At 35.5% G+C, this 22,251-nt stretch overlaps 1 protein-coding gene across 1 annotated transcript in view; it reads right to left on the bottom strand.

Annotated features, from left to right (window-relative positions):
- Positions 1-10,306: 10,306 nt before the first annotated feature.
- The window catches only part of CNTN3 (contactin 3), a 304,699-nt gene continuing 292,754 nt past the window's right edge, over positions 10,307-22,251 (bottom strand). The window contains exons 20-22 of the mRNA XM_027771124.1: positions 12,763-12,875; positions 11,988-12,156; positions 10,307-10,410 (exon numbers count right to left, since the gene is read on the bottom strand). Coding sequence (XP_027626925.1) covers positions 10,307-10,410; positions 11,988-12,156; positions 12,763-12,875 — 386 coding nt within the window. The remainder of the gene's footprint in view (positions 10,411-11,987; positions 12,157-12,762; positions 12,876-22,251) is intronic.

The raw sequence follows: 22,251 nt of genomic DNA, 5'->3' as shown, positions 1-22,251 counted from the left end.
CAATCACTTCTCTTCTATTCTCCTCCTGGGATCTTGGATATGCACACACACACACACACACACACACACACACACACACACACATCATGCCCAGCATGCTTTTCAAGCCGCTAGGTCTGGGACTTGAACCACATTCGGCCACATGGAAGTCCAGTGATATAACCAATACACCCATCTGCTGTACCCACAGATTTTTTTACCTACAATGTACTAATCCATAGAATAAATTTATCATGTATTATTTGATCTTTTCTCTTCTAGTGGACATTTGATTGTTCTCAATATTTTTTTCTAATGTAGTAAATATCCTTCTCATACTACTTGGCACATGTTTTGATGTTCATTTCATAGCTTTTAAACTCTTAACTCTAAAAGATAGTATTTCAATTAGATTTATTCTTTCATAGATTTGAGTCATGATTTCTGACTATACTTCAGACATTATTTGTCTTATTTAGCAATGTTGTTGGTTTGTCTCAGATCATTTTCACTCAGTTGTATTGTAAAACATTGAATATCAAATCTGACTTGTTAGTTTAAAATCTGCAGATTCCTAGCCTTACCATAAGTGAGTTTGATTCAAAATTGTTAGGAAGAGGCCCAGTACTAATACTTAGACAGGTTTGAAAAACTCTAATGCAAATAATATAATTAACACAAATGCCTTACAGTTCTGTTACACTTTTCTTAAAGGTATTCTCAGTATAAGGTGTTCTATGTGTGGTCTAGTTTCTATGATGGCAGTAGTACTAGAGCATAACCTTTGATGTCCTAATACAGGAAGTTGTAGGACAGGCTCATAGTTCTAAATCTGTGTCATCCAGATTATCTATTCATCACAAACAGCTGTGCACAAGGTCCCTCTGGGCCTATTAAACATGGGGCTCTTAAGAAACTACCAAGGAAAGGTAGATGTTAGAGCAAAAACTTAGACAAGAGGCCTATAGTCCAGTGATCTATTGTATAGTATGGTGACTACAGTTAATAATAATGTGTTACATATTTCAAAATTGCTGAAAGAGTAGATTTTAGATGTTCTCAACACAAAGTAATGATAAATATGTTAGGTGGTGGATTTGTTAATTAGCCTGATTTAATCATTCAACGATGTATGTGCATATCAGAACAAAACATCATACCTCATAAATATAATTATTATTTGTCAATTAAAATTAGATTAAAAAAGAAGAGCATTACTGTAAGATGCTTCTGGGAAGGACTTCAAATACTTTATGTTCCCAGTTATTTTTAAAATCTGAAAAGCTTCCCGGGACTTTTCTGCTTGTGGGAAAGTGACTGATCTTTCTGGAAATGACAAGTGATCTGAAGTTTATCCATGGGATCGATATGTTTAATTAAGGAACTTTTCTTCTTAAAAAAATTATAGTGTCAAGATAAAACTGTTTTGATGTTAGAGTCTAAGTTAAAGTCTCAAAAACATCTCATAAATAAGAATAAGCCTGTTGCTATCCCACGATGCCATGCATGTTTTACTCATGAAAATCTGAAGATATCTAAAAGTCAGGTTTACTCTTTACATACAAAGGCTTTAAGACAATTTAAATACTAACATCTGGATGTGCTATTAGAGATGAAAAAGAAAACAGTTTAATGTAATTTTTTTTTTCCTTTAACAATACTATTTAGCTTTAAGGAAGCATAATTGGAGTTGAATGCTTGGGAGTTTATGACCCTAGAATTATTTATGTATGACCACTTGGGAGACTTATTCATGAGCAGTAAAGGAAAGGAGGCTTTCTTTTTCCTTTTTGATTTTTCTTTTGAACCTCAGATTAAGCTGTCAGCATTTCCTTTCACTTTGGTATTTTCTATGTCAGTTTTCATCTGGAACTCAAGCAAGTCTACAAATAGGATCGACGAAATGATATATGCTATAAAATGTGTGAATCATTTCAAGAATTAAGAAGCCAGCACCAACCTCATTCCTAGAAGATTCTGGATAGGAGAAAAGTAGAAATTAGTCATGCGCATGGGGTATTTAGGGCTTAATTCTTCAGGTGTTGTGATAACCACTTATACGTGTTATTTTTCATTATTGCACAAAAGAGATAGGCACTTTTCATCTTCATTTTATAGTGAGGAAAGAAATTTAGAGTGGTTACATAACTTGCTCTGAATTCCTAACCAACTGAGTGACAGACCCAGGATTTGCTGGTTTTCTGATTCCAAATCACATAAGCTTAATAAGTTCCCAAACTTGGTTCTCTCATCGTTTCTAAAATACAATTTACGTGTAACTACCAAGGCTAGATTGTTGAGCTCACAGCTCTGCATAATTTCCTTCCCACCAATATGTTGCTCCGATCTGGGAAATCTTCCCTTAGGCAAGCTTCCATCTGCAGCAGCAAGTCAAGTCCAGTTGCTTGGGACCCTTCTAAGTTCCAACATCTCTACTTAGCAGCTGGAACTCCACCATCAGAAACACCTGTAGCCTGCCGACTGCCTTCACAATGGTGCTGGGGTTGTCAACAGAATGCTCTCAGCAGGACTTAGCAAGTCTCCTATGTAGAAGTATGAGGAGGTATCATTTCAAAGAAAATTCTCGTTGAATGACTTTTCTATGAAAGGTAAATGTCAATGGAAGTGAGGAAAATATTTTCTGTCATTATTATGTTGGAAAATACACCTATTGTTTACTCTTCCCATTGCTTTTTCTTCAGTCTAAAATCTTGGCCCATATCCATTGTTCTTGCCTTCTTTTTTTTTGGAGGGGTTTTTGCCATAGGGCGCGTGCACTCGCCAGAAAGACAGAGAGAGACAGAGAGACAGAAAGCGAGAAATCAACCCCCAGAGGGGATGGCCACGCTGCAATCCCTTCTCCTCCATTCTCCTCTCGGGATCTTGGGCATGCACGCACATGTGCCGGGCGTGAGTTTTAAGCCACCGGGTCCAGGATAAGAACCACGGTCGACCATGTGGAAGTCCAGTGACATAACCATTACACTAACTGCTGTTCCCCCTGTTCTTGCCCTCTTAAGATTATTTCATTACTATGAAATAAATCTCCTCAGCTGTAGAATGAGGCAGTGAGATCCCTCTCCACAATCCTCCATTCATTCTGCATTCCTTAGCATCTTCTCTTACAGAAGAGGGAACTGAAAGACTGAGTTTCTTTCCTACTGCAAGGCTGAAGTTACATAGGAACAAATATGTTTAATTTCTGAAGGGCGATGGCTTTATTTCATATCGTAGCAATAACCTGAGATCCCTTGAAACTTCCAGTCCCAACAGAACCCAGTCTGCATATACAGGTAGTCATCTAGTTTGAAGTAACCTATCCTAGGTAAGAACACAAAAACAGTATTCTCTTCAAGTGGGCTTCTATTTGGCACTTTTTAAAATAAATGCTTTTATATATATTTTTGTAAGTGAAAGAGACAGAGACACAGAGCCCCCAGTATGGTCCTGATGGTGTAATCCATCCCCAGCCTCAGCTAGCCCTGGATCACAGACATGCATATGCCTAGTACATTCAGGGAGGTCTCTAAGCACAAACCAGAACTGCTCCACTCCCCTCCTCCCCCGCTCATGCTACATCCTACTGTTACACCACTGTCTGGTCCACTGCCTACTTTTCATGTGTGTTCTGGAAACTAAATCCTTTTACTCTACATATTTCTTTGTACCTAGACCCTGCTAAACTTTCTTAGTCTCTCAGGCTCTTCAGACCAGTGTCCAGAATTTAGCTGTAGTCTAGACTAATCCTGCCTGGCCAACAACTCTTGTTTCAACTCAGTTACTATAATTCATGAGGAACCTATCAATATCAGGTCACAGACTTTATTTACTTAAAGGTAGAAGTACTCCTGAAGAATAAAATTTTTAATCTTTGATTAAGTGTCTTTCTGAATGATATCTTTCTGATTAATATTGCTGACTTCCACTTGTGACCACCCTATGAGCAATATGTTGGCTATTTGGGTTCTGTTTTAAGAGAATAAGGATCATAGCCAGTAGATGCTGAGCTCTTTATGTGCCCAGCATTGTGTTAAAAGCATCATAATTTGTCCACTCTCACTACTTGAGCATATAGCCTAATATATTTTTCATCCTTAAATTTTGCTCTAGGCCCCACTCATACTTTTTTATTACTTAAATGTAAGGTTGCTAAAGGGAGAGAGCTCTTGGGTTGTATCTCTAGTCTCAAGACCATTGATTTGTCCAGCAGTCTTTAATGAGCGAATGAATGATTCTTTGAGATAGACACTGTTATTATGTGCATCTGACAACTGACCTTTAAATAATGATTCGGAAGTTAAAGCAGAATAATATTATTAACTTATTAGACAATGCTATTGAGTACTCATGAACCAAAAAATGATAAAATTATTCAGCAATAATACCCTATAACTTCTATGGCAATCTGCTAAAGTAAGTCTTCTCATTTTTCATTTTTATTCATTTCTTTTAGAATAATTTTTTAAAGTTGATTTGTTCTGAGATAAATAGATATGTGTGAGGGGGGGCAACCTTAACAGAATCTTCATGCTACAATCCACCTCCAATCCAATGCAACCCAATCCGGGTCATGGGTACATGCAAACCAGCATGCCCAGGGAGGTCCAAAGATATAAACCCAGGACCTCTCCCATGTAGGTCCACTTGCATTACCACTATTTTACCATCTGGTCCCCACTGTTCCCCTTTAAGAGATGAAGATTCTTTGTCTTTTGCTCAAAGTTACACTGTTATTTACAGACATGACTAGGATTCCAACCAGAACTATGACAGGGAACAGTCCTTAACAATTAAGCTATACTGCTGCTGCTTCATAAAATTGGTAACTTTCTTAATATAGTTGCTCTATTAATTACTTCAAATAAATTGTATATTTTATAACTTCCAGGGGCAGCACAAATTAAGCAGACAAGCTAGAACAGAGGAATTGGTGAGGTCACTCCTTTAATTCAACAAATATACACTGAGCATAGGAAAATAAGCCCTGAACAATGAGAGCACTGTGCTAGGGATGATGATCTCAGGGAGCATTTCAAGTTTAAGTTTAGCCCTAGACAGGAAGCCATTCTGGTCTGAGTGCTTTGGGGATGCCAGTAACAATTGCATTGACTAGGCATTTGACTTCCTGTAGCGAATCTGTATTTTAAAATCATTAGCTTTGTGTCTGCCACATTTTACAGTCTGATACCAAAGTAAAACTGCTAATTTGCCATGCTTATAATTTATGTGTGTGTGTGTGTGTGTGTGTGTGTGTGTTTTCCTGAATTTTCATAAGTACTGAGCTAGAGAAAATCTCAGGTCCCAAGATAATTTCAATAGGCAGAGTTAGGGGTAAAGAATAAGAATGAAAACTGACAAATAACAGAAATAATATTTTCTTACAAGTTTAATTATCTCTTAATTCTTCATGAAAGTTCAAGAGGTAATTATCACCTACATGCAAAGTAAAATTTGTTAAAATTAGGGCACTGAGTTCAAGTAAAACAGAAGAAATACCTAATGATTTCTATGAATGTATTTCAATCTGTTTACCTAGTTTCTCACAAAAGAATGGTAAAATTTATAAATGTTAATTTTAAAATTTCTGTTGTGGGTTTATTTTTACCTCTAATATTTACTGAAGTGTGGGGGTGAGCAGGTGGCATGGTGGTTAAAGTGGCTAGACTCCCATATGACTGACCACAGCTCATCTCAGACCCTGCAGCTTGAAAATCGTGCAAGGCATGTGTGCATGCACATCCAAAACCCCAGGAGGAGAATAGAAGAGAGGGGACTGTGGTGTGGCCATCTCCTCTGGGGGGTGTGATTTCTCACTTTTCCTCTCTGTTTCTCTCAGGTGAGTGCATATGCCCTATGACAAAAATCTTAAAAAATAAAATAATAAGAAAAAAATTACCTAAATGTATCCAAATTATAATGTATATCAGTGCAGTTTTCATGTTTGAGAAGGGTAAAATAATTTAGAAAAAATATCAAATTTTAAATTTTCTAAAAAGCTGACATTGTAAGAATGAAATGATTGATGGGGGATTTTAACTGGAAAAATATGACTCATAACATCTTATTTTGCATTTTATTTATATCACTGAACTTATGCTGGTTTTCATTGAAAATGGTGAAATTATTGAAAATCAATACAAACTATCTTCAAAACTTTTGAAAGAAAATGTCTAATGAAAATCAAACTTTTAAAAATAATTTATTCTGGATCTGAATCAGTTTTAGCTAGGATAGATTTCCAGGTAAGAATTAGAGAACATAGAAATTTGTAATTGCTAAAAGGATTCTTAAGGTTTCTGTTCCTCAATTTGAATTTTGATTAGTAAGAGGCAGAACAAAGTATACTATAAACTGAAACTAGACACGCTTAGTCAGAATCTCTAAATCTGATGTATTTTATTTCAAGAGGGATTAAGAGTTTAATCTTGGGTAGAACTCATGAGTTGCAACCAAGCTGTCTGGTTAGAATCCCATTCTACCTTGTCCTCACTAGGATGACTGTGCAATTCACTTGATCTTTCTGATCCTCTGTTTCCTCATCTGTAAACTGGGCTTGATAATAGACCCAAACTAAGATTATTGTGAAGATTTAGTGAACGTAAAATGCTTAACTCAGAATCTAGTATATAAAGAGTAAGCATATTTTATTTGACAATGTTGATATATATTTTTATGAAAAAAGCCCAATCCTAGAATTGCTTTACCCTTTCTTGTTTTTTTAATTATTTATTTTTATTTATTCAGTCATTTATTTTATTTTTTTGGGGGGGGGAGAGAGAGGGAGAGAGAGAGAGAGAGAGAGAGCGCAAGCAAGCCACCAGGTCCAGGACTTGAACTGTGGTTGGCCATGTGAGAGTGCCTAGCACCTTCACCACCACGCCACCTGCTGGTCCCTGCTTTACCCTTTCTTATAGGAACTCTTGGAATCATAGCTTTCTTCTCAGTAGAAGATTAAAGTAGAGCTCTAAAAATATTAGAAAGCAAAACCACCTGCAGAGGATGTCTTTTTGTCTTCCAACATTATATATTTACCTACTGCTGGGAAAAATGATGATAAAAGCATAGCTCTAAATGTACATACACACATCATTTCATTTACTAACTCACAGCCCTTGAAGTGGGGAACACCAGCAACTTCAGCTCACAAAAGAGATGTCAGCACAGAAGGATTTATATTCACTGAAGATCTGACAACTTTATGAGAATATTACTACTGTGGTCCCCATTCTGTTGATAGGAAAACTGAGGCTTGAAGAAGCTATGGAACTTGACTAAGATCACATGGGCAGAAACTGATGAAGCTATTATTCGGATCAAGGTAGTATGACTCAAAGCTTACCTCCTGATTTTGTCATCTCAATTAGTTCCAGCTTCAGTAGAGAGGACATAAAAAGTGTTTTGGTGATTTAATGTATTTCTGCATAATCTTCAGGACCTTTTTCTGTATTAGGGTATACCATTATAGCCATTGCAACTTTATTAAAATTGAAAATCTCACACAGACATAACCCCTGCACATAGCTTTTTCCATCTAATTCTACTGCCTGGTTGAATTACTAGTCAAACTCTTCTTTTATGTCAACATTTAAAACTATTCATGATTTAAGAATTAATTTTTTTCTAGTATATTTTTCAAATACTCAGAATATGTTCTCTACCAAGGATTATTTAAAAGCCAGTCTCTCAATGTTGCTATCCACAAGAAAGTCTAGGAAGAACTTGATGATTTAGGACAAGCAAGTGGTATGTAGGTTAAGGCAGCTGGATCCCACATCACCTACTGTGCACTTGGAGTCCTGCACCTACCAGCTTAAAAAAACACATGTGCATGCATTCCCAAAAATCCCAAGAGGAGAATGGGGAAGGGATTATAGTGTGGCCATCTCCCATTGGGGGTGGTTTCTCCCTTTCCCTTTCTCTGTCTTGGGCGAGTACATGTTCGCTATGGGACATAGTAAAAGGGGATTCTAACCCAGGCAGTTTGATTATAACTCCTGAGATCTACAGAGATTAAACTCTTAAGTCCTCTTGAAATAAAATACAACAGATTTAGAGATACTGATGAAGAATCTCTAGTATCAATCTTAAAAAAAAATGAATAAAGAGAACTTGATAAGTAGACATTAACTTTAAGAAAATATTTATAAAAAGTATGGAAGTAGCCATTACCAACCAAATAGTCTAAAGAAATTAGGTATCATAATTCCATAAAACAAATTCTCTGCTTCTCCATTCTTCCTGAATTCCCCCCATATTTGAAATATCTTTAATATAGAGATAATTGTCTCAAATTGCCAATTTTACTGAATCAGTACAGTATAAAAACAATTTTAAAAACATCTTACTAAAAGGTGGAGCAGCTAAATAGGTAAATGCTGGCTAAAAAATATAGGAACTAGTCAGCATAACTATTATTGTGTCCTCCTGTTTTCTCCTAATGTTCTTTGACCAGACCACAATTAATAAAGCATGAACACTTGATTGTTATAAATTTTATTAGAATAATAGAAAATAATACATACAGATAACCATAGGATACACACACAAGAATTTAAAGATAAATTTTATACTTTTCAATATGAAACAAAATGCATATCTCATGGAGATATATAGTTAGAAATGATGTAAAACAATAATCATCTTGAAAATGAAAAGTATAGGAGCATATTATAGGAATAACTAAATAATAAAAAGGTACAACCCCATTATATTTACCATAAAATACAGGTCATTGGAGAAAGTGTTGCCCCACTTTTTGACTGGAAATAACAATGGTCATATGAAATCTATTAGTCATTCAGATTTTTCCTACATATATACAGTATATACAGACCCCACAGAGAAAGTTATAAATATTCTTCTCTCTGTATGTAATGACTTTATCTTAAATGCAATCTCCAAGTGTAAAGTAGTGTTTCATGGGGCTATCTGATTTTTGCTAATTTTTAATATTTCTTGATATCTGAACTATTGGTTTCAAGTTCTAATATCTTTGGAAATATGAACAAGTTCTAACAAAATGTGAAATTGGTAGGAAAGAAGCTAAAAAATTGATTTTGCAATGTTGAACACAATCAGCCAATTTTCATATATTCTTTACATATAGCTATGAAATCATGTCTTCACCAATCCTTTGAAAACCACATATTGAAAGACGGAGTCATACATATCAAAGTCAGCAGCATCTCCATGGTTCTATTACAAATTCAGCTCAGGAACTAAAAAGCCTGCCAGACTCACTCAATAGATGGTGGGATTTCATTAAAATAGCAGCTCCACTGTTCAAAAATGAAAGGGTCTCTTAATGACATGAAATATTAGAAATGGAGGATTGTGTGGATATTTGGATTGAGATTCAGGTCATTCCTGATTTTCTCCATCAGATTTTAATAAATTCTGAAAACTTGTTCATAGGTATGAAGGAAATAATTCCTTTTAATATTTTGTTTCAATCATTTGAAAGGTTAAAATATGGTTATTTTCAATTTTATACCATTGAATAAAACAGAAGCATTACCTAAAGTATAGAATGCAGTTGTGGAAAAATGCAGCTGATTCTTATGCCTTTTATATACTTAAGGAAATTCATGGTAACATTTTGCACAGGTTCGTTACATTTGGGGTTAAGAAGCATTTCTTTCCCAATTTTCTTCTTCAATTTTAACAGGTAATTCATAGGGCAGAGTCAGATCAGATCATGTTCTGTAGAAGAATAATTTAGAGGTGTAGAAAGTAAAGTGATTTCTAAAGTCTTCACAAACATTCAGTAGTACTGGCCCAAGATCAATCTTCCAACTATAGAGTAACATTTTCCAACTATAGTCTTTGGAATCACATGCTACTCCTTTCTGACAGAATAATTTTTAAAATCTATTTTTCACCTGAGGTGATTTAATCAACATTGTTAAATGATACTGATTAAGACTAACAAATAATGCTGCTGTGATGGGAAATCAGCATGTGATTTAAATAAAAACGTTTTCCAATGTAACAAAAAAAATTGTGTGTTTGTGTATGTGTGTGTATATACACATTGGAGTGTGAGTCTATCCAAAGGCAGTGCTTAAACTCATAGCTTAACATTTATATCAAAAGTCTGAAGTATGTAATATGTAAATTCCTTTGGTATATCAAGTAAATATTAAGGCATTTCTGAGTCCTCTAAAAGGATTTACTGTTTTATTATATTTATATTTTAGCTATAGTGAAGTAGAAAGTTAAAAATACAGAGTTGAAAAAAGAACATGCATAATCACTGCATTTCATGAAAGCACTTTTTTTTTTTTGGTAACCAATTAACTTTCCAGTAAGTAATAAAAAAGAGCTACTAACACCACAGGGCATTTACAATAAAGAACAATACTATAGGAATATAACTTGACATAGGGTGAAGGTTAAAGATGGCTGACGTTGATCCTCTTGCATCCATATCTGTCAAAGATGACATACAGCTCATTAATAAGGATTGTACCAATATATAATCTGGGTGCTAGAGACTGAATGCTGTCCCCCATTCCTATGTTGAAATTCTAATCCTAAATAGTATTAGGAACTGCAGGGCCTTTGAGAGGTGATACTGAATCTGTTGTGTCTTGATCTTGAACTTCCTGGCCTCTCGAACTGTCTTGTTTATCATATTTCCAGTTTGTGGCGTTTTATTATAGCAGCATAGGACTAAGAAATGGGGTAAAAGCTATGTCTCTCTCTTATCAAAATCAAATCATGCCATGAGACTAATGTGGGAGCCATGAGTTATTAGTCCTCATTTTATCTTTCCATATAGTATGTACCAGTTGCCAAGAGTATCTACAAAACATTGATGTGTTTAAGTTTTCTTAAATGATTCTAGGCTTTGTTCATTTAGTATTATTTAAGTTTAATTGAAATTGGAAAAACAACTTAATTATTTTGAAACCATTATACTTGAACACGGACAATTTTGCAATAATTCAATGGTTTGATTTAAGGAAAGCTTCATTGGATGAGGGTTTGAAAAATCTGTGCTTATTTCTATTTTATGTATTTCTAGGTAAATTATTATGCATAATATAAGAGACCATCCTTAAAAAGCAAGTACTAAAAACTCCATTTTCACAAAGCTGGCCTTGTGCATACACTAGTCTATGCAAACTCAGCAAGATAGCAGATGTCAGATGAAAAGGCTACTTTTGACTCAGCAGCCCTAAAATGCTAAAATAGTGTCCGTCCCTGCAGAAGCATAAGAACGTACTTTTTAAAAACAGTACCAAACCCATCCACATTGCAACACTGACTCTATACCTGGCATTATTCGGAGAATAAGAAGCATTTGCTAATTACTTTAAAACATAAATAATAATAATAAGCTGAAGTTAATTCCTCATTTTGGTTTACTGAAGTACACAGTTTTAGAAGTGTCTGTAGTTCAGAATGGTTTTTATAGAACTCATTTCTGAGATAAGTCATTTCTTTTTTCTTAGTATATCGTAGTTTTTATTTTTTTTAGTCTTAAGTATGTCAGTCATAATGATTTCACAGAAAAATTAAATTCCTCCAATCATTATATTTTGTTTTTTTCTATAATTGTCAGTCCAAGATTAAAGACAAAAGTTTCAGTCTTGATTGACCAGTATTATAGACTAGGCTGAGCTCAATGAATGGAAACAAGGAAGACAGTTATTTATTCCACTAAGAAGTACATAATAAAATATGAAGACAGATGGGCTCCACTAGACTTAAATTGAGGCTGAGAATTCCAGATGTGGGATTTAAAAGTAAAGGTAAAATTTCTTCTACCATTGTCACTGATAAAATATGTATGCCAAAGTCTGTTTCCCTTAACTGGACAGTAAAATAGGTTTCCTTTGGATTTTGAAAGAAAATGTTAGTATGTACCTCCTTTGAAATAGATACAAATTTTTCTATAAAAGGTATCTTTTGGGGACCATCTCTTGGCTTTGATAGTTGAGGCACTGTCGGGGCTAACAGCACTGATGTAAATAAAGAGATAATGATTTCAACCAACTTACTGGTTATTCTTGGAATCCTGATCTGTTCACTGCTGGTCCCATCTCCTCCATCCGTTGTAGCCTTCACCTCAATGATATAGTCCTCTTTAATAGGCAGCAAAAGTTCAGCTGAAGTTTTATTTGTATTCAGCACTTGCATATTATTTTGACTGCTAGTCCTATAGAAAACCTAAAATGAATGAACAAATGTACTTTTTAAACTGCCCACTTCCCTTTATAGAACTTGTCACTCTCATATTACCTTATTTTGCTTATCTTTTTATACCACTAGAATATAAATTAGGTTCATATAGGTCTTAGATTAGGGAGTAGTGCATAGTAGAATCATGAGGTTCTCAAAATCAAGGAGGTGGGTGAAGAGTGAAGTTCTCCCATGGAGGAGCTCAGCTGGATTGGATATCTGTGGGGCTGAAGAGATACGGCATGCGTACTGCACGAATTTTGAATGCCTGGCCAAGAAATCAGTGCCAAACAATCTTAGTTGTTTTTTAAGTACTATATAAGTAAACATAAGAATTAGCAAACATTAAAATTAACACACAGTTTACAATGTGTCCAAAATTTCCATCTGAACAAAATTATATCAGGTACCTCTGTTTAACGAATCAGACATTTTGGGAAAATACCCTTTTTATGAAAAATTTGTTATCTATGTGAAAATTAAATTACAGAAGTCATCATCAACATTTAGAAAAAAAATAATTGAAATATAGATTGCCTTGGAAAGTACTTCTGAAAGCAGGAAAAATAAAGCATTGCAAAAGATACAACTTACTTTATATCCTGTTACTTCTGATTCATTCTCCATGGCTTTAACTTGCTCCCAATTAAGTAACACTTTAGTTTCTGTAGCATTCCAAACAACATTTCCCGGTGGCTGACTGGGAGCTTGAAATACAAAATGAGAAATTAAAACAGACTTAAGCATGGAGTGATAGTTTACATGAAGCAGATAAACGACTCAGCATGTTAAAGTACTTTAGTATCTTTTTGGTAACGTCTGGTGTATAGATGAAATAACAAAAAAAAAACAGAGTAGCTAAATTTATATATTAAAAGGCATTTTAATTAAATTGTGAGATAGTTCTTTTTATCATATTCGTCATATATTTTAAGGTATCTCTCGGTCATTGCTGTAGTCTCCTGGGAAACGTGTTGCTAGTGGAGAGAAGGAAATTCCTTTATCCACCACTAGAGGGACACTGATTGATGAGCCAAAAAAGGCAGACTTACTTGAGAGAAATGCCAATTGAACAGATTAAAATTGCATGAAATGAAGTGTGGATGATTTTTAAGCCAGCCTTGTATGATGAGATGGGCAAAATGAGAGGCAATAAAAAATAAGAATTACTTAGATTTATTCTCATTTAGTTGTAGCTACATATATGAAAAATTGCAAGAGAGAGTCCATATTTTAAAGTCTTTGTCGTCCAAGTTTAAATCAATTTTTCAGAAAAAAAACAAGGCAAGACACTAAAAAGTTAATGAGAATTCCATTAGAGAATTAATGAAACTCTCTGAGATTTATAAACTTGGATTCATAGTTTAGTTCCCTCTCATGAACACTGGATAGAAAACTCATCCTGGTGACAGGGTGGTAGTTAGGAACATTTGTCAATAGCAACACAGTACACAGAAAATTCAATTTCTTGTCAGTCACAAAACAGCAAACATAATATTATTCATTTGGCAACTGCATCACAATTACCCAAAACAGTGCTAGAATATGTTGTATTTGTGGATTTAACCACAAAATGTGTTTGGCTAGCTGAATTTGTAATGGGAAAATGATATAAAGGATTGGTTATCCAGAGAAATTTCTAAACATCATTGACTCTTGCCTTGAGGGAAATACAGCTGGTCTTACAGATGGGAAGAGCTCTCAGATACATTCATGTGACTAATGATACCAAACAAGCCTGTGCTCCCTGGAGATTCTTTTGCTTATTGTCTTCCCTTTAATACTATTCTGTTGCCTTTAAAATTAACAATAAGTTTAGGTCAGTTAAGATTGTCTAAACTGCAGTGCTGTATATGTACATAAATATATTTAGGTTGAAATACTGGGGGTTATGTTTGGCTGCTCACTTGAAATGATATACAAATATAATTGTGAGAGAATCTTCCCAATATCTATGATTCTCTGTGGCCCAATAGCACTGTAAAGGACAAGCATGGGTCAGCCACAGTGGGGCAGTGGTAACACAGTCCTCCATGATGTGTTTCGATATAATAGAAAGTGTGAGTAATGTTGGTGGAACCACCTATCTCTATACTGGACTTGCAGAAGAAATGGCCACAGATCGAACTAGAGTTTAATCTTCTCTGAGTCCGAAAGCAGAAGAATTTCGTGAATTCAGCCTCAAATGAATACCTTTTGAAATGGCAAAAAGAAAAAAAAATAAAGGAAAAGGGAAAGGAAGAAATAATAAAATGTCCTGGGTCTGATTTCTCATTTTGAATAATGGGGGTGATTGTCAAGTATCAGGTAGTCATGGACTATTTTTGCCATTTTTGTATTTTTTTTTAATTGGCTCTGTGTTTTCAAAATGTAAACTGCTTTTGCCTCATACCAAACAATAATATTTGTACAGTAATGTGCTGGATATGACAGTTACATTTTGGTACTTTCTAAAATAAATAAAAAATTTTACATTAACTAAAAATGGGCTTAAAAATTAAAAAAAATTAAAATCTTAAATATGCTTGTGAAGTACCTTAAAATCATCTCTTATTACCACTGGTAAGAATAACACCATCTGGGAAATTCTGGAGTAGATAAACTCTCTTCCATGTTTTGAATTCTATCATTCTTAGTAATCGATCCTTAGTGAACATCTGTAATTTCTTAGGTATGGTAGAATGTACTTTTGTATGATTTATATAATCCTTATTCCTTTGCATTATAATGATGCTCATTTCTGTACATAGGTGATAGGAACTCAAGTTTAAAAATAAGATGGTATACTCATAGCAGCATCATTTACAACCATCAAAAGGTGGAAACAACCCAATTTTATATACATAATTATATATATATATGTGTACACACACATGTGTGTATACATATATATAATTGTCATTATATACATATGTACATATATATATATAAATATAAATAAATGTCATTCCTCCTTAAAAAGGACTGAACTTCTGACACATGCTATAACATGGGCAAGCCTTGCAAACATCATGCTAAGTGAAATAAGCCAGTCACAAAAGATAAATAGTACATGTTCCCACTTGTATGAGATATCTAGAGTAGTTAAATTCATAGGGACAGGGGCCAGCAGGTGGCACGGTGAATGGGATGCTAGACTCTCACATGGCTGACTACTGTACAAGTCCTGGACCCAGTGACTTGAAATTCACGCTAGGCACACATGTGTGCATGCCCCAAATCCCAGGAGAAGAATGTAATATGGCGGACTACAGTGTGAAACTCACCCAATGGCAATCATCTAAAACACACAAATTGTTGTTACAAAAACACACAAATTCATAGGGACAGAAAGTAGAATGGTGGGGGGTCCAGGTGGCAGCACAGTGGTGAAAATGCAGTGCTCTGCAAGGCTGACCTACATAAGAAATTCCAGGTTTGTATCCAGAGATGTCCCTGAGTACTCCAAGTACCTGTGTGCCCCTAATCCAGGGCTGGTTGAGGGTGGAGTGGATTGTAGCACTGAGACCATATTGGAAGCCCTGTCTCTCTATCTGTCTATCTCTAACTGGCAGTGGGTAGGGGTTTGGGGTGTTAGGGAATGGGTAGGCTGCTCCTTCAGTCTGAGTCCTGGAGTGAAGGCTGAAGGAATCAGATCTGAATATCCCTTGTGATGGACATAAAAGTATAAGTAAGAAAGAAACAAAATTTGTAGTTTAGCACTGAGGTTTCGAGATTTGGGTTACTTAAGCTTGAACTAGCCTGACCTATTATTAACCAGTAGTCTAAACAGCTTTTAAGCCACACAATGAACTTTGTAAAAGCATGGAGCTGAGTAATGAGGTGGAAGTGGGCAGGAGACAATGATAGCATACTTTCTATGACTTCTAGTTTTATTTTTGTATCTTGTGTACAAGTGCAAACCAGAATAGATTGAGTTCCAAACTATTAAATCTAACTTGATATGTATTCTACATTTTTAAATGTTTTAAAGTCATTTGCCAACATTCATATCCTACAGATATTTCCTCTGTCAACTCAATTCTATTGCTGACAGCATTCCAAACTGTAAAAAAATATAAAAGTTAATTTAATTCTAGTAGAAACATATTGGGTTGTCAGGAAATTCATGATGCATTTTTGCATAGAAAAACAGAGAAAAATATGTCCTAACTTTCCCAACAACCTAATATTATTACTAGATTTATTGCATAACACTAATCAACCGACTATAAAATTATCTGAATAATTTTAATGTTTTGTTACAAAGGTAATAGTAACTTTTTTTTAAGACAGTGTTTTCATGTCATATTCGTCTTGCTCCAACCTTCCAGGTGGGACTGTTGGTATGTGCCACTGTGACCAGCCTTTATGTATGACTGACATTCACATCCATGCCTCCCAGATTGTAGAGCAAAGTGTCTTATTAACACTCACCACTGTGGGTGGGCCAAAAAAGAAAATGTTATCTTGAAAGGTTTTTTATCATTGTTGTTCTTTAAGCACCCATCCTGATCCTCTGTGTGTTTGAGTCTTTTGACTCCTCTATATTAGCCTTACAGCTGTTACTTATTCTGTAAACATATGCCTAAAAACAAGTAATTACTATAATATTCCTGTGATTGCATAAATCAGGGAATATAAGGCATGTCTACCAACAGGAAAAAAAGGCTAAATTAAATACCTTACAGTGTATTATCACAACAATATTATACATACACGTATATAATATACAGATTACTCAAAATACAGTATAACTGCCATAGTATAAGAGAAGCACTCCTGGGACCAGCAGTTGGCATAATGGCTATGTTGCTGGACTCCCATGTAGTCGACCATGGTTCAAATCCCAGACCTGGTCGCTTAAACTCCTCTCGGGCGCATGTGCATGCGTGCCCAAGATCCTGAGAGGAGAATGGAGAAGAAGGGATTGTGGTGTGGCCATCCCCCGGGGGGATGATTTCTCACTTTCTGTCTCTTGTCTCTCTCTCTCTCTGTTTTTCTGGTGAGTACACATGCTCTATAGCAAAAAAAAAAAAAAAAAGAAAAAGAAAAAGAAAAGAAAAGAAAAAAGAAACTCTCCAAAGAGCACTCCTTAGAATATAAGTCTGCAAAGACAAATGATCTTAATAATGGTATTTCTGAGTGAAGAATTCCTTAGAACATAAAACTGCAAAGACAAAAGATAATAATGTTATTTCTGAGTAAAATGGTATTTCTGAATGGTAGAATTATGGGTGACTTTAACTTTCTTCTTTACTGTTTTCTTCTTCCTCAAATTTTCTATAATAAATATGTCTTTCCTTATACAATAAAAAGTAGAAGATGTTAAAGAATATTATTGTCCGAAGTTTTAATGGTGATATTTCCATAGTGGTGATAGTGACGCTGGCTGGCATTTACTTTCAAAATATGGAATTTCAAGAACATGTGCTTGCTGTGATTAATTATACAAAACTCAGTATGTTTCCCAACTCATTTTCTTGGCCACCTGATGGTAACAAGATGACTTACATGATAAGTAACTAGAAGACACACTTTGTACTTGGACTTCACTTGAGATGATTATTAACATTTATAATTAAGCTGCTTCAATGAGTGGCACTGTACAAAAATCAAGTACAAAAGCCACTTTCTCTCCAGTGAAATATATTTGTTTTATAATCACTGAAACTATTATAAATGGATCTAAGTTCTTATCATAGGAAATTGACTCATATTTTAAAACACCACAAAACATTGACATTTTTAGTCATTTGAAACTCAAAACTGACTGGCCTTGAGATCTAATCTAGAATGACAGGGAAGTGCTTTTTCTTTGTTTTCAATGACTAGGAATTTCTTTCATCAAAATTTCTCTTTCTTTGGATCATGAAGTTCTTGGAGATCATAAACTATTAGCAGAACATTTATATATGTCTAGAGGAATCAGAGGCAAGTGGGACAGATTTTTAAAAGTACCAAAGCTCTTAAAAAATAAAGTTCGCAGATTTATACATTTGGTCAGAGGATTTATTTGATTATATTTTAGCTCAAATTTCCTGCTTGTATTCTAGTAAAATTCAGCAAATATTATTACTTTTCTTCAGAGTTAACAAAATCAGGAATAACTGCTGAAGTCTATCTATGGGGTGAAAGTGGGGAACAATCAGAAATCTGAGGAATGCACGTTTATAATGTAGTTCATTGTTGTAGGTATGATTTGTTGTCTGTCACACAGGAACATGATTAGGTCACATGGGTATGTGGGATGTGATACTCAGAAAAGTCACCAATAATTATTGGTCACTTAGAAAGAAATTACCTTATTGTCTTTCCACTCCTTTGGTGAGAAAATTGGATTTAAGGACTCCTAGGTCTCAATGTCCCTTCAATACTAATATCACAACAAAGAAAGAGCAGGTTCAGTGATCTTTAGCAAGACACTATTACTAATATTTAAATGGGAGGATAGCCTACTTTTTTATTGTATTTATTATTATTTAATCTTACTATTGTGTTCACATCTATTTACTCTTTACTGGTTCTTCATTTCTCAGAAGTTTTCCATTTTTTTTAATTAAGTAAAAATGTCAGTGTCTAAGAAAAATATATTAAGTAAGTATTTATAGAGGAGGTTGGAAGAAATGGCAAAAATTGAGAAGGTGACTCAGATGTAAAATTTGGGAATGCCTGCCTCAGTGTATATCCTGAGCCAAAACTTAGAGTGGGCATTTATATCATTTGGTATAAAAACTTTATAACTTTTAAATTATGTGTTTGAAGGTAGACCATGCATTTAATCAAAAATCTCTGAAATATTCTGTGTCGTATTCTTTTAGTGTTTATCTTATTCATATTTTCTGAAGACACAGTTAATGGTTTCCTTAAATTCAGGGAACCGATTTTGGCTCAGCTGCCATGGATGAGCATTACATTTGAGAAAGTAAGAACTCAAATGCAATTGTACCATTTACCAATTACCATTTACCATTGCCAATTGACTGTTTTCTTGAGTAGATACACATGTACAATATTTAGTGGGGGCATTAAAAAATAGGGTCCCATTTTGTTGAGAAATCAAACCAGGCAACATCTCATCTGGGAGTAACTGGCTCTCTAGTCAAGGCAGGCTGGGGAGACAGCAAAGTGAATAAATGCAAGATACAGTATTTGTGGCAGCCCTAAGCATGGTGCACAAGAATTAGGTAGGGAAGAAGCCAGGGAGCAACAGAAGAAGGAGGGGCTGCACTTTTAAATAAGGTGGCAGGATGGCCCTGAAGTTATACTTGAGAGAAGACCTGAAAGACCTGGGCAGTATGTCCCATGAATACCTGGTGAAAGAGTTTTCTAGGGAGAGAGAACAACACATATAGAAACTCTGAAGTAAAAGTGAAGTCAGAGAGGTAAAAAAAAAAAAAAGAGCAGAAAATGAGTTAGAGCAGCAATTACAGGGAAGGATTGGGCATTCTAAGGATTTAGCATTTATCTGGAATGGGATGGAAAGTGACATCATCTGGGCCTTACGGAGGCAAGGGCAGACGAGGGCGGAAAGTGAGGGGCCACAGCCTTGATCCATGGGGGAGGTGGGGGCAGCTTGCCTAGGTTGGTGGCAGTGAGTGCACTAAGAAGTGGCAGGGGGTCAGCCCATTGCCTGGTAGTTAAGGTAGCTGAATCCCACATGGCCAACTGTGCCACTGGGTCCCAGACCTGGGGAGTTGAGAGATATCTTGGGTTCATGTGCATGCATGCTCAAAGTTCTAAAAAGGAGGAAGAGAGAGAGGAGAAGGGGTTACAACATGACCATTCCTCATGGTGTGGGGGTGGTGCTTTCTTGGTTTACCTCTCTCTCTGTCTCTCCCTCCATGAGTAAATGTGCCCTCTGGCAAAATTGAAAAAAAAAATAGTGGGAAATTCTTTGTTCTTTTTCCTAAGTTTATTTCTTCTGTGTATGTGGCAGAGAGACATCCCAACAAGGTTCTAACATACAATCCGCCACCAGCCTCAGCAACCACCCCTCCCCCCCAGGACATGGACATCTGCATGCTTGCAGTACTCAGGGAAGTCTCTGGATATGAACCGGAAACTTTTCTCTTGTGGGTCAGCCTTGCAGAATGACACATTTTACTGCTGCATCATCATCTGGCCCCCCAAATGGCAAATTCTTGATAAATTCAGAAGTCAGATTCCGGATCACTTGTAGGGTATAAGAGAATGAGATGAATCAGTGGTGATGCCAAGACTTCTGACTCAAGGAACTAAAAGGATAAGTGTTGAATTTACCGAAATGGGGCGTGTTGTAGGAGAGTTTTAAAATAGGGTGAAAGTAGCATTTAAGAGACCGGCAGGTGGTGCGGTGGTTAAGGGTGCTGGAGTCCCATGTGATTGACTACGGTTCAAGTTCCAGACCTGGCAGCTTGCTTTCTCACTCTCTCTCTCTCTTTGGTCAAATTAAAATTAATTAATTAACTAGTTAAGTAAAATATTTATTAAAAAAAAGTAGCAGTCAAGTATCTATAAAATACTCAGTTTTAGATCTTAGGGGCCAGCAGGTGTTGTGGTTGAGATGCTGGACACTCCCACATGGCCAACCACAGTTTGAGTCCCAGATCTCGTGGCTTGCTTTCTCATCCACCCCTGCAACCCCGGGTGTGTCTCTCTCTGGTAAAATTAAAATAAATAAATTCTTTTAAAATCTTATCAGTTGATTCTGAAAGATATTTGAGAAACTAGATATATCCATACACAAAACAGATTATTTGTCCTATGTATTTTTTTTTTACAAACTCTGTACATAAAACCAATACATTTCATCATTTTAAGCCATCTGCAAATTTTCCTCATCAGTCCCTTTCTGTGGAAGATGATATTAGGAGTTGCTCTAAATTACTGAAACTCACCTTAGATTACCTAAAGGGACACATTAGTGCTTAACTTGAAAGGCTTTTAAAAATCACAAGTATTTGGATGTCAAATATTAAATGTTTAATGGAAGCTATGGTACTTGTTATTTTAAACTTATCAGAAATATCACCTAAGATCTTATATATGAGTCTTGCATAGAGAATTCCCTGATTATAAGTACATGAAGTATGGTAAAGGACTATAGGATGTGTTCAGTCAAGACTAAAAGGATAAGTGTTGAATTTACCGAAATGGGGCGTGTTGTAGGAGTGTTTTAAAATAGGGTGAAAGTAGCATTTAAGAGACCGGCAGGTGGTGCGGGGGTTAAGGGTGCTGGAGTCCCATGTGATTGACTACGGTTCAAGTTCCAGACCTGGCAGCTTGCTTTCTCACTCTCTCTCTCTCTTTGGTCAAATTAAAATTAATTAATTAACTAGTTAAGTAAAATATTTATTAAAAAAAAGTAGCAGTCAAGTATCTATAAAATACTCAGTTTTAGATCTTAGGGGCCAGCAGGTGTTGTGGTTGAGATGCTGGACACTCCCACATGGCCAACCACAGTTTGAGTCCCAGATCTCGTGGCTTGCTTTCTCATCCACCCCTGCAACCCCGGGTGTGTCTCTCTCTGGTAAAATTAAAATAAATAAATTCTTTTAAAATCTTATCAGTTGATTCTGAAAGATATTTGAGAAACTAGATATATCCATACACAAAACAGATTATTTGTCCTATGTATTTTTTTTTTACAAACTCTGTACATAAAACCAATACATTTCATCATTTTAAGCCATCTGCAAATTTTCCTCATCAGTCCCTTTCTGTGGAAGATGATATTAGGAGTTGCTCTAAATTACTGAAACTCACCTTAGATTACCTAAAGGGACACATTAGTGCTTAACTTGAAAGGCTTTTAAAAATCACAAGTATTTGGATGTCAAATATTAAATGTTTAATGGAAGCTATGGTACTTGTTATTTTAAACTTATCAGAAATATCACCTAAGATCTTATATATGAGTCTTGCATAGAGAATTCCCTGATTATAAGTACATGAAGTATGGTAAAGGACTATAGGATGTGTTCAGTCAAGAAATACATTTGATTTTAATGGTACTTCAGACTGGCCTACTTCCTTAGGTTTCATTCATCCATTCAGCATTCACTCAACACTTAATGAGTGGCTCCCAAGTGCTGGGTTTGTGCTGGGCACAGAAGGACTCTT

The sequence above is a fragment of the Tupaia chinensis genome, unplaced genomic scaffold, assembly GCF_000334495.1.
Source record: "Tupaia chinensis unplaced genomic scaffold, TupChi_1.0 Scaffold000185_1, whole genome shotgun sequence".
Lineage (NCBI taxonomy): Eukaryota > Metazoa > Chordata > Mammalia > Scandentia > Tupaiidae > Tupaia > Tupaia belangeri.
This window is presented reverse-complemented; position numbering and strand designations above follow the sequence as displayed.